The sequence below is a fragment of the Coloeus monedula genome (genome assembly GCF_965178545.1).
Source record: "Coloeus monedula genome assembly, chromosome: 2".
In the NCBI taxonomy this organism is placed as follows: domain Eukaryota; kingdom Metazoa; phylum Chordata; class Aves; order Passeriformes; family Corvidae; genus Coloeus; species Coloeus monedula.
In genome coordinates this window covers 27,534,092-27,546,937 of record NC_138782.1, presented here as the reverse complement: position 1 = coordinate 27,546,937, position 12,846 = coordinate 27,534,092, and the positions used below count along the sequence as shown (strand labels likewise).

Below are 12,846 nucleotides of genomic sequence, written 5' to 3'. Positions count from 1 at the left end.
AGGCTTTAAAAAGTGCCATTTCTATAACGTACTGCTATATTCAAAGCAAATAATTATTAATTTGCTCAAAAAAAAAATTCTGTCAAAATAAGGCACTCATCTAGGCAGTAAGATTGACTTAAATTATGCTAACCTAAATATATATTTGCACAAGCCTAAGCAACATTTACTTGAATGCTGTAAAATACTGTATATCTTATGTAAACATATTTATGTGGCTTTCTCACAACGAATTTCTAATACTGTGGGGAAAAAAGTAGACTTGAAAATGCAGACAGTTCTATGTCAATAACATTAAGATTATGAAAACAGCAAGACATGAAAGTTATATTAAGTCCCCCATGCTCCTTTTTGTTTGCTCATTTCATCAAAGCATGCACCAAAAGGCAGACTCTGTCATCATCTCCATAGCAGGCTTTCTGCATACTGTTAATTGATACAAGGCAATTAACCCTGGAGCAATCGATAGTATTTTGGAACCAAAAAAGCTTTTTATTATATTTATAGTAACATAAAAACTGTGGGGGCTGGCAAAACCTTTCTCTGCACAAATAGTACACTATGGTCAGGGAAATGACACAGAAACCACCACGTCCCAAGTTGATCTGGTACTGAAGAGAAGCTGGATAAAATACAAGAAAAAACCCTGTATTTTATATTTACCAATAACCTGAGGAGGAGGTAAATGGTGAATATTGAAGGTAATCACCGTTAAGTCAGAAGAATCAGAATCTGTGCTGTTGCGTATCATTACTACTGGTTTGTTAATTTTTCATTGCATTTTATTTACACTTTTCCGCATTTTAATTAGAGCAGCAAGAATAATAACCAAAATAGCCATTTTTAATATGAAGATAGTAATTTTTGCACTAAAAAAAATACAGATTTCACTTATTTAGGATATATGCTTTCCAGTAGGTTGTTTTCACAGAAAACAGATAAGCAGAAATATCTCCTAAAGCAAAGACTTGCAGTTCTCAATTCTAATTTTTCAAATTAGATGTTATTTTGTGCAAATTGCTTAACACAGTTAGCTGGCTGTTTGATACAAATTAATCATGTACTAATGACTGGTTTTACACACTCTATGCTTTGAAGAGAGCATCTATACTAAGTAGAAGAAAAATTTTACAGATTTCCAAGCATGCCTCCTTATAGGGACATAAGGAGGGGCTTAATCATAATAATTACCTTGAACTCATTGCTACAACCTTCTCTGCAGGAGAAATGTGCAGGTTGCAGCAAGATGGAGGTCGGTCTCTTCTCACAGATAAAAAGTGATAGGACAAGAGGAAACAGCTTCAAGTGATGCCAGGGCAGGTTTAGGTTGGATATGAGGGAAAGCTACTTCACTGAAAAGGGTTGTCAAGCACTGGAACAAGGGAACCACTGCCCAGGGAAGTGGTTGAGTCACCATCCCTGGAGGGATTTAAAAGTTGTGGCATGTAGGGTTTAGTGATGGGCTTAGCAGTGCTGAGTTAAGGGTTGGATGTGATCTTTGAGGTCTTTTCCAATGGAAAGGATTCTATGATCATCTTTTGATCATAGAAAAAGTAATTCACTGCTCAAAGCTTACATGGAGAGTCCAGTTTAATGGCCAGCATTGGTGCACAGGGAGGCCTTCGTTCACATTCTCATGCTCCAACTACTAAACCATCCATGCAGAATTCCACCCTCAAAGGCTGCAGTGGAAATTCAGCATTTATGGCTCTGCCTACTAATGCAGGTATCATATTTTCTTCCAACTGAGAGTCCCTTGGTTGTCACCTTTGTCCCCCAAAGAGCCTGTGTTGCCACGAGTGTTGTTTGTCTGTGGTGTAATAGCTGCACGCTGAGCAGAGGTGCAAGCAATCCTCTCTTCTGTGTATTCTAAATAACCACTTCTTGTCAAAGTATGTCATGATTTCTATCTAGGTGTTATTAAATGAACAGTGGGTGTTTTCCCTGCAATATACAAGTAGTGTTTGCACGACAGAAAAACACAATTATGGGGAAGATGATGGATAATGAATCAAGGATTTCTCCCTTTATTTGGAATACTATTTCTATTAGCTTGTCTGAAAGGCAATTCCTCTCCTTTCTACCTTGACCTATTCTGTGAAGCATGAAAGCAGATAGACACCTCTTTTGTGCACATCATCTCCTGAACAGTCTGTTTGAGAGCTCAACGTCTGACAGATTTCCACCCTCAATAACCTTATTCAATTACAGAACAAATAAGCTAATGGCTTACAGAAGTTATATCTCACAAAGAGATATCAGGAATGCATGCATGCATTTTCTTTTAGTGCAAACATTATATCCTGCTGGATTCTCCTATTATTTGTACATGAGGTAAAACTGCTTACAGTTACAGCTGAAAAATCTTTCTGTTTGGTAATGATAAAAAAAATAAAATCAATAATGCACAGTCATTTTCAGGATGAAAAATAAAGATCATTTGAGAAAAGTTAGTCTTAGCCACAAACGTCCATCCTTTTTTTTGGTTTTTTTTCTGCACAGCTTCATTCCTGCTCTCAGCTTGCACCAAGGTGTAATGAGATGGCTGGATACACCAGGCCTAAACATCACCTCTGGCACTGCAAAGTCTACAGAACAAGCCTCTCCTGCACCCCTATGACACACCTTTTACTTCCTTCTCTGCAGGGACAGTGGTTTCTAAGGTACAATGCAAAAAGCCAAAATAAAACATGCTGCATCTCTACCTTCACCAAATTTGTTTTATTCTTTTCTTGTCCTTTTTTTTTTAAATCAAGATCAGTAAGGAAAATGGTAAATGGAGTTTTTGTAAGAGATGGTATTAATATATCCTTATCCAATGAATAGGCACCACCATTCATTGCAGTGCTGCTATAAACATACCATCCATATCTTACCCTCTCATTTAATGTCATCTCAGGTTCACAGAAAGTTTTGCAATTCAGAGAGTCAAAGAATATTTCATTTATATTCCTTCACGTACCATCAAGCCCGTTATGATGGCTGTAGTTTCTTTTTCCCAAAATACTTAATGAAGAGTGATTGGAGGGTGCAAGCAGTCGTTTTGCACTTGGACTTTGAAGGCTTGGTGTTGACCTGATTACATTGGGTTTCACGGCAGGATGTATCTCTGTTTGAGACAAAAGAGAGAGAAATGACATCTACTTGATTTTAAAAGAAATAAAACAATCTATTCCACATATGAAATTTACTCTTGATTTCAGTGAAAAGAAAGTTCCTTCTGCACTTGTGTGTTTACAGGACCTTGAAAAACACTTCAAACACAAGTCCCCATACCCACAGGCCCTCCTAAGTAAGAGAAATCTATTTCACTTTAGATTACCCAAGTTCAATTCCATAGTGAAGATATGTAAGGATTTGAGGTTGAAGAGCTAATAAATACAAAACAATCTGAAACAGGTGTGTTTATATCTTCCTACCCTTTTGGGGTTTGTACTGAAGCTACATGCCCACAGGTTTCAGCAAGCAAGTAAAAGCATTTTACTATGGTGAAACCACCTCAATACCTCAAGCTATTCAGTATTTTCTGTCACAGTAACAAGCTTTAAGGGATCTTCCCACACACAAGTCACAAGGTGCAGGAGGTCAGGGGGCCAGACACTGTCAGGCTCTGCAGCTAAACCTACCCCAAAACTGCAGTGGGAACACTCCCATACAGATTCATTACTGGGGAGCTTCAAACATCCCAGAGTATCCATTTCATGGAGCAAGATTATTTTGGAGAAGGAGGAATAAAGAGGGTAGGAGGCAGCAAAGCACATCTGGCCAGCACATTTCAGGATGGCAGCTGCTGTGCTTGCCAGGAGCTGATACAGCTGCATGGAAATTTCTCAGTTATCTGCCAGATAAAAGTGGCAAAAGGAAGCCTCAGTTGAATCTGCTGATCCCTCACCAGGAACTGGCTGAACCAGTTAATTAATTCCCATCACACATTTGGGTTCAAAATGCCACCACTGTGTACAACCTTGGATGGACCCAAACTTGTGTGGGAAGTCAGCAGCCCAAGGGCAGGTCCCAGCCCTCTGACACAGCCACAGGGCACCAGCTGCCTGCACTGCACAGGTTATGAGGTGCTTGCAGCCCAATTACAGCAGCCCCCCGATGACCCCAGGCAGCAGAAGAGGCTGAGAAGGTGAGGGCAGAGGGGCTGGGAGATCAGCAGAGTCAGCTGCCCAAGGCAAGTGAAATCAGAACACAAAAATTAAGTACTTTCCCATTTGCAGTCCAGGTTTACACCTCCCGAAAAGTGCTTCTTTCTGCTTTTCTGTTTATAAAATGGGGCATGGAAGCTGGGAAGATGCAAAAGCTACAGTGAGGCCAGGTATCAAAAGAGGAGCCTCTCCAGCCTCTGCCATCCATGGCTATCATGCAGGAGAAAGAGAAACCATTGCATAAGGTCAAAGCCCACTGCAATAGCATGTTTTTCCTCCTTCAGGAATGCCCAAAGTCTGACATCCAAGTGCTTGCCTACCCTGCTTGGAGCTCTTGGTCTCATGGCCTTGGCCAGGCTGTACTGGAACAGAGTGCCAGGAGGAGACAATGCCAACAATTTTCACACTGGGAAAGACTTTGCTTAATTGTTCACCACTGGTTTGGTTGGGGCTTGCAACCACACTCTCCAAGCATGGACATCCTCCCACAAGAAGCTTTGAGAAGGCCAGGTAAGAAACAGCAGAGCAGAGAAATGCACAGGCAAGGTTTAGAACAGCACAGAAGAAAGGTAAAGGTAACCAGCCACTTCAGGGCAGACCTGTCGATTTGATGTCACCTAATTTCCCACCATTTAATTAGATGAGAGCTTTTTACTGCCATTCACTGCAGTATTCATCTGCTTTGCATACAGAAAAGATTTCATGGCATGTCCCATTTTTCTTGCTGTAGGGAACAAGCATCTTGTATTTTGCATTTTTACTAAAATGGGAACTGAGGCATGCTTAATGTTACGAACATCACTGATTGCTAAGGTAAAACTTTAAACTGAAATAGAAACACTTGTGCAGTTTGCTGAAGGTAATTGGAAATTGCATTCTAAAGTGTTCATTTAGCAATCTTTTCCAGTTTTCTGAAGGAAATGGTAGATTTCCAGGGCTAACAACACTAAAATATTATTTTATTTGCCAAAGAGCTCCAGCAGCAACCACAATAATCCCAGCAGTTGCATTAACATATGAGAACTCCATCTCCTTTCATCTACAACTTATAGGAGAGCCAATTTTATATTTCCAGGGCAAGCAAACAGTTGAGGAAGGAAGCATTTCCTTCCTTCAACTTGTCTTCAGTTCTGAAGCCACTAATCCTCCATTAGTTTACCACAAAGTCTGTCTTTTCTCTTTCTGCAGTAGAGGAAGGTAGCAAGACCAAGCTCTACAGTTAAGTTCTAGAAAGGAACTCAATTAAACAGCCAGGACAACTTCCCAATGGACTGAGTCCTTCCTGTAGGGGCCTTTACATCTTATTTCAGTCCTCCTATACATATAGAATTGCATCAAATATTTTCATGCTTTAGATCAGCACTTACTAACCAGCTGCCTCATCATACCTGAGCAGAGAAATGAGGTATTTCAGGGGTTTTGCCTATTATCCCTTCATATTATTGTATTATGGAATAATGGTAATTAAAATCTTTTAATTCCTGCTGCTCTTATCCTTGATCTATTGCCTAGCACTTCACTGAAAATATTCTAGCCACCTGCACCGTGTGCTAACTCAAAAAACTGATTATAGCATTCAAATTATCTCATTACACGTGTAACAAGTAACCAGTGAGCCACATTCTGAAATAAAAATAACATAGGAGTGAGAAACAATGTTTCAGTAACATATTAGGAAACCATTTTATAGGACCAGATTGCAGCCTCAAAAAAGTGAATAACAACAACAAGGCTAAAAACTTCCCCATTTCTGCTCTGTCAGTAGGGTGAAACAAAACCAAACCCAAAGTAAACAAAGAGAAGCTGAAGTCTTCTACTGAGTGACCTCAATAAACATCTTGGATTCTGAAGAGACTTAGGCAGCTGCACCTTTCTCTCACCTCATCTCCTCAACAGGTATCCCAGCTGGAGGTGTTAGCCCGTTTTCCTTATAACTAGGAGGTAATACAGGACATTTAATTAGCCAGGGGTTCACTTTAGGGGCTTTGTTGTAGGGAGCAGAGTGATGACTGAGGAGATTACAGGGGATTAGCCCCAGCTCTTGAGAGGACAGGGACTAATTTTAATGCCTACCTCACCTGTGGAACCTGCAGCCCAGATGCAGAGCAGGGATAAAGGGAAGGGACAACCCAGAATGTGCAGGGGACTGAAATCCTCTCTGCCTTACCAGAAAGGTTGAAAACAGTAGTGCCCTGAGACACACTGTTAATCATATGCCAATAAATATCTGTGAGAACAGCACAACATGAATCTTAAAAAGAAAACAAATGCCTCCTATACAAGCTATGACATGATATTTAATACTAATTTTTATGAGGAAAAAAATGCAAGATTTGCTTATTTACCAAAACATGCAAATAAACAAAAAAGATCACAAACTAAACTAAAAAAACCCCACCAAGCCACATGGCAAACAAAAAGCCATGTTCTAGCCATCCCTTTAAAGCTAGTTCAGATGCATGTATTCAACTGCAAAACTTCGTATCCCCATAACACACATTATTTTCCTCAGCTGTAGTGAGATACCTTTACTTCCCATACAGTCAATTACTAAGCAGACTCCACAGATAGCTGCCATATTTTAGCACTGTTAATCTTCTACCAGACCTTCATGTAAGTACACAAAATGCTGTTTGACACTGTTCATCCATTTACTCCCATTAAACCTACAGACTTAGACTCCCAGAGGAATCAAGACAACTCCTCAAAGACTACATAACATGGCACTAAAAACATGTGGTGCCTTCTAAGTTTGCCCATGTTACCATTTCCTCTTTAGATGCACAGACAGGTCAGCTGGATGAACCATCCCCCATCCAGCTTCCCCCCTTACAACCACAACTCCACCAAGTCAACCGAAGTAGTCCTTTCAACACACTGTCATCAATTCCTTCTTACCCACATTCTTGAAGTTAGTATTTTGACAAAATTGATGTTCTGGAAGAACAGTTTTAAATACATTAATAGCTGATTTCTATTTCAGTAAGGCAAGAGACTTACTGTTTACTTTGATCTAGTACAAAAAAACCTCCTGGTGATTGAAATTATGAGCAAAACATCTAGACTGAGCTCTACACTCAGCTTCACTTCTGTAGAACAGGATTAATACACAGCAGAATTATTCACTGCTTCTCTGATCAATGGATTGATTTCTATGTTCATTTGAGGATTAACAGCCTCTGGGTTACCACAATTCTTATATGACTGTACAAATATTTAATAGTCAGTGATGGTTCCTTGCAAGGAATCACTATTACTAGAATTTTTCCTCTCCCCATTAACTCATGGGTTCAATGTCCTCTTGGCTGTGAACTCAGTCTACATTTCACTGCACCTTTTTAACTTAGGTCATCACATTACAAGGTCTGTGTCTTAGTGTGGCTGAGGTCCCCTTCTTTTAAGTAAAAAGTAGTACTGCAAATGGATTCAAAGGGCACAGTAGAGCAGCCCTGAGCATACTATCTCTCCTTTGAGCAGTTACTCTTTTTATTTAGACAGGCAGACAATTTTTCACATTCTAAATTGCATGAGGTTTCACTCTGACACATTAAACTGGTATCAGGACTTCTGCCTGTATCCAGCAAGTTGCAATTTTGCAACTGGTAGTGGACCACCATTATTATTAATTTATTAACTTCAGAGTTTTGTCGTGTTACTAAAAGCATAAATCTCTCTCTCTGTGCATACCAGATTATGAAGCTTCAGTACACACTGAATGTTCATTTGGGTTTTGTTGTTACTCTCTGGAGGCAGATACGCACCTAAATACCCAATGATACATGACAGTGGTTTTCTGGTGCTTTTTATCTTCAGAGGGTTCCCAGCAAGTTCACAATGTCGATCTGCATCTGAGAATTTTAAAGAATAAAACTCAGTTTAAATATTTTACCGTTACAAACAGATTTAGGACACAGCAACCAGTTTCTGACTTGCATTTTTAACACAATTTTCTTTTTTTCTTTTAGCCCACCTTTTAGATTCTCCTTTTTTTCATCAATACTTCTAATCATGGATATTTAAAGGCAGGACATGTCCCCATTCATGCAAGTGATGCTACGATTTTTTTTTTTAAGTTAATGTAAGTTTTAAAACCAGTTTGATGGTATTTTTTGCTTACAAAGTCTTTCTGGAGATAGTCAGCCAGGCAAATGAAACACAGATGAAAACATGAGTACTAAAAGAAATGCAGTTTGTGCTATTAAAAATAATTTACATTGAATTCTTTCTTGTTTTCTACAAGCTTCTCTGTCTCTAAATGGTAAGGATTTAAAGCTGGACTACTGATTTTTGTCATACAACTCTTCACAGTAAACTTTTGAACAAAATGGTCAGTTGTAACCAACTATTACAGAGCTCAAAGGTCTCAAAGATTGTAACTTTCTGCTAAGTACATGAAAACTAGCAGTGCAGCAACTGCCTTAAATTTCCTGCTGCTACTGTGAACACACAAGCAGAGATTCCATCCACATGTCCCAAACACAAAGTGTTAACATAAAGAGGTTCATGGTTAGACATTGAAGTCAATCAACTTAAGGCAAAAATTCACAAGACACTAGGTTTCAGTAAATAATTTCAAGACTACTGGAAATATAATTTTTATTTTTAAATTATTCAGAATGACTGGGTTATCTGTCTTCCATGAGCCCATAAAAATCCTCATAGAGCGGTTCCAGTATCCCTAGAACATGGGTATTTTGTTGTGGACAAAATTGCATTCATACAGTGATTGTACAGATCGAGAGTTCTCTCACATGGAATTAGTCCCCACAAATACCTACCTATAAGTATTCCTTTCTTTGCACATGTAGATCTGCATTTTCTAACAAGTTTTACAGGAGGGACACATTATAAAGAGATTATAATTGCAACTCCACCCTGTGTTTCACCAAACTCTTCCTGTTTGCTTCATTCCAGCACGAGACAGAGTAAATAGTAACACGAAGAGGATAAGACACCGTATAGAACAATTTACAATCGCTTTACCTATTCTAATCTAGATCTGTGCAAAAATCACAAGTGACTGGAATATGTATTTCAGATGTTCAAATGTTTTCAGTAGAGCAGACAAAGCACAACTTACTTTAATAAATAAAGGAATCTACCTGAAATTCTGGAAATACCAATGGGTTTCAAAGGTATCAGAGCCTTAATGCTGAGTACATGAAGTACTTAATTATTTTTTCTTAATCACAAAATATACTGTGTTCAGGGGGAAAAAAAAAACGCACAAACCTGCTGTCTGGAATATTTTTAATATTCCTGAAATATTTTAAATGGTGGAGCAGAATGATGTGTCTCCACTGACTCCCTCAGTAAAATAAGCAGAGGCTATACAGTATTTTACAGTTACTCTGAGAACAGCAAAGCATCACCTAAGAAGTAATTAGCAAGAAAATTTTCCATCTATGTGTCTTCACTGTAAAAAAATATATTGAATCATGGAGTATTAATATGCTGCCTGGGGATACATACTGCAAGGAAAGCACAATTTCCATGCATGTTCACCAAAGGTGAGTATTCCAAAGCACACCTATCTGCTGAAACAGTAAAGTATGTTAACAGCAGCAAACTTTGATCCACAATAAGGTGCTACCATAAAAAGTATAATAAAGTTTATGATCTTTATGTAGAACACAGAGAAAAACACAGAAGTTGGATTGTGCATCACTCTCAAGTGTAAAACCAGAGAATAAAATTTGGGTGGGAAGTTATCAAAATTCCCAAAATTTAAAGCAAGTCCTAAAATCAAATATGAGCTTTTATATGAACAATAAAAATCTTAGTAAGATCAGTGAAATAGGAGAAGCTATGAGAAAAAAACCTACATTTATAACAGGAGGGAATCTTATATTTTTTAGTATATTTTCAAACATAGCAAAAGCAGAAAGTGTGCTGGTGTCTGTAGCAATAGATTATGAAGGTGTGAGGCAAACACACAAGAAAGATCAAGACACAGCAGAAAAGCAAAATGGATTCTTTGCAAGTGTTCATTGCAGAAGCACTTCAAGAAGCTCACTTCCAAAATACTTTTATGAGGAAAGTATGAGAACTGAGTCACTTAATTAAAGCGTCCATAGGAAATATTTCAAAACAAACTGGTTAAGGAGTAAAACCAAGTTACCAGGAGCAGGTGGAATTCATCCAAACTGCTGAGCAGACATGCTGCTGGTATTTAATGAATGCTTAAATGGTCTTGGTTCAAGGGAACGAAAACAGGGCAAATGTGATAACATTCTTCAGTAAGTAGGTCTGCAGAGTGGCAAAAGGTTGCATTATTAATAGAGGCACGCGGTTAAATGTGGAAACATCAGGGGAGCCAACAAAGACCTTGGAAGGGAAAACAAGTTGGATGTGTTCTCGTTACTCAGCGGTGTGTCCTTGCAGCAAGGATGATGATGGCGTTCTGAGCCGCACGCGCGCCCGGCACGGCGGGGCAGGGAGCTCGCCTCTCCCCTCAGTCCATGGGAGTACAACAGCCAGACCCCCTGTTCAGCTCTGGGATCCCCACCACGGAATAGATACAGGCACGCTGGGGCATGGCTGAGGGAGACTCACCAAGCTGGTTGGGTGTTTGAGTTCAGGACACACAGGCACTGGGGAGACTGGGTCTGAGCAGCCTTGAGACGAGAAGGACAAGGGGACACCTGGTTGCCACCTGCAGCCTCCCAGTAGCAGAGCACAGAGACAACTGAGCCAGACACTTCTCAGAGGAACACAGGGACAGGACAACACACTCTTCCTGTCTGTGGCAACAGTCAGGCCAGGAGACAGGAAATTGTTAGATTTAAGGATAAGATTATTTACTCTGAGGTCGATCAAACACTGGAGCAGGTACCCAGAGAAGTTGTGCAGCCTCTACCCTTGGTGATCAAAAAGCTCATCTGGACAAAAGGCCCGTGAGCACATGAACCTTATGCATGAGGTGGGATTAGAGACTTCCAGGGTCCCCCTTCCTACTTACATGTCCTATAAACCAGTAACTCTGAGTTTCATAGGTCTGCCAGACCCTCTGAGGGGACAATGACATGTCCACATGCAGCTGATCTGGCATCCAACCTGGCATTTCAGTGAACTTTTACCAAAGTGTGTCACCAAAGATCTCTGCTGTCCAGCTCTTATAGGGTAAAAGAGGCTTTTTCAGGAATTAGCACCTTATTAAAATTAATTGCCTGTGTAATCCCCAAATGATCTGTTCTGTTCAACATATAAAAGGGCAGGAAAAGAGGTGATTAGAGAGTTAAAATTTCCTGATAACAACTTTCTGAGCATAATCAAAGCTAAAACTGATAGCAAAGGATAGCAGCAGTATCAAGCGATGCATGTAAATGAATTCTGAAGGGGTCAAATAACTGTAATTTATGGCTATAATGATGGCTTCTGCATCAAGCAGAAGAGTATTCATGGAGTCAGTGTCAACAGCTTTCTAAAAATATCTAGACAATACTAAAAAGAAATCAAAATCAGAATGTTAGAAATTACAATGACAGGAAAATAGAAAACATGTGACTTTCTAAAATTATGGGAAATCTGTATCCTGAAGTGCACATAATTTGGGGCACCATAACCCTACAGAGAATACAGCACAACTAGAAAAATCCTAGGAAATTACATTACAAACCAGTGTGAAACACATTTTTTATGAGGCTGTAAATATGCCAAGCATGATGACTGATGTCGGTATTACAGAGGTGAATGAAATCAGTAATGCCAAAAAGAAGATGATAACAAATAAGGCTGTGCTTTTAGATATGAAAGTATTTTCTAATTATTTCCTTTTATAAAAAACTAGATTTGTAGGTCTCTTAAGCTTATAGAGACTCTCATTAGCAAGTTATTTCTCTTTGACATTCCATCATATCTCTGTCAAAATGCAGATTATCTAATGCATGTACGTGCTCTATGTATTCCCTGAATCATATCCTTCTTAGAAACTTTGGAAAAAAATAGTATGCTGTCAATTATTTTGCTGGCTATTAAAATCTGGCACAAATGGTATTCAAATATAATGACAGAGAAAATATTTTCATCCTAGATACAAATAAAAGCTCTTCCATAGCTATCAAATAAAGGATGCAAAACAGTTTGTGAACTAACACCCATTAATGTTACTCAATTCAGATGAATGGGTAGTTCTATGTCAGTAAAATACAAACTATGCTTACAAAGAGAAATCAGTAACATTTTGCATGTTCTACTATTTTCACTTGTCTTTGTTTCATCAAACTAGATCACTAGTACGTACTGTGTACCACATTTGTTAATAAATCTGAGGATTTAAATGTATGATAAGTTTTCATCATGATCAGTACCCATTTCCAGGTAACTATACATATATTATACAGATAATATATTACCATGCACTGAAAACATTTTGACAATCATGTCTACACAGACAGCGTGTAGTTATCCAGATTTAAATTACTATAATTAATACATATAGGTATATTGATAAAGCTATATCCAAGCAATGGGAAAAAAAAAAAATCCCTCAAAAGTCTCCCTGTGCTGAAGCAATAATGTTTACAGACACATGGCTCACTGCCAGGCATTTATCAACCTGCCTGTGAGCTGCAAACAGATCTGATCTCATCAGTGACTGCTGAGAAGAATGCTCACTTCGCTTTTCACTCATTAAGAGACCTTCCCCAGATAGGATGCTTAACTTTCAAAAAAACCATGCAATATATTCAAACTA

The 12,846-nt window shown here is 38.9% G+C and overlaps 1 protein-coding gene across 1 annotated transcript in view; it reads right to left on the bottom strand.

Moving 5' to 3' along the window:
* Positions 1-12,846, bottom strand: part of MTA3 (metastasis associated 1 family member 3) — a gene marked incomplete at its 3' end in the record, with an annotated part of 132,582 nt that overhangs the window by 33,179 nt on the left and 86,557 nt on the right. Inside the window, exons 15-16 of the mRNA XM_082276670.1 lie at positions 7,913-7,999; positions 2,963-3,109 (exon numbers count right to left, since the gene is read on the bottom strand). Coding sequence (XP_082132796.1) covers positions 2,963-3,109; positions 7,913-7,999 — 234 coding nt within the window. The remainder of the gene's footprint in view (positions 1-2,962; positions 3,110-7,912; positions 8,000-12,846) is intronic.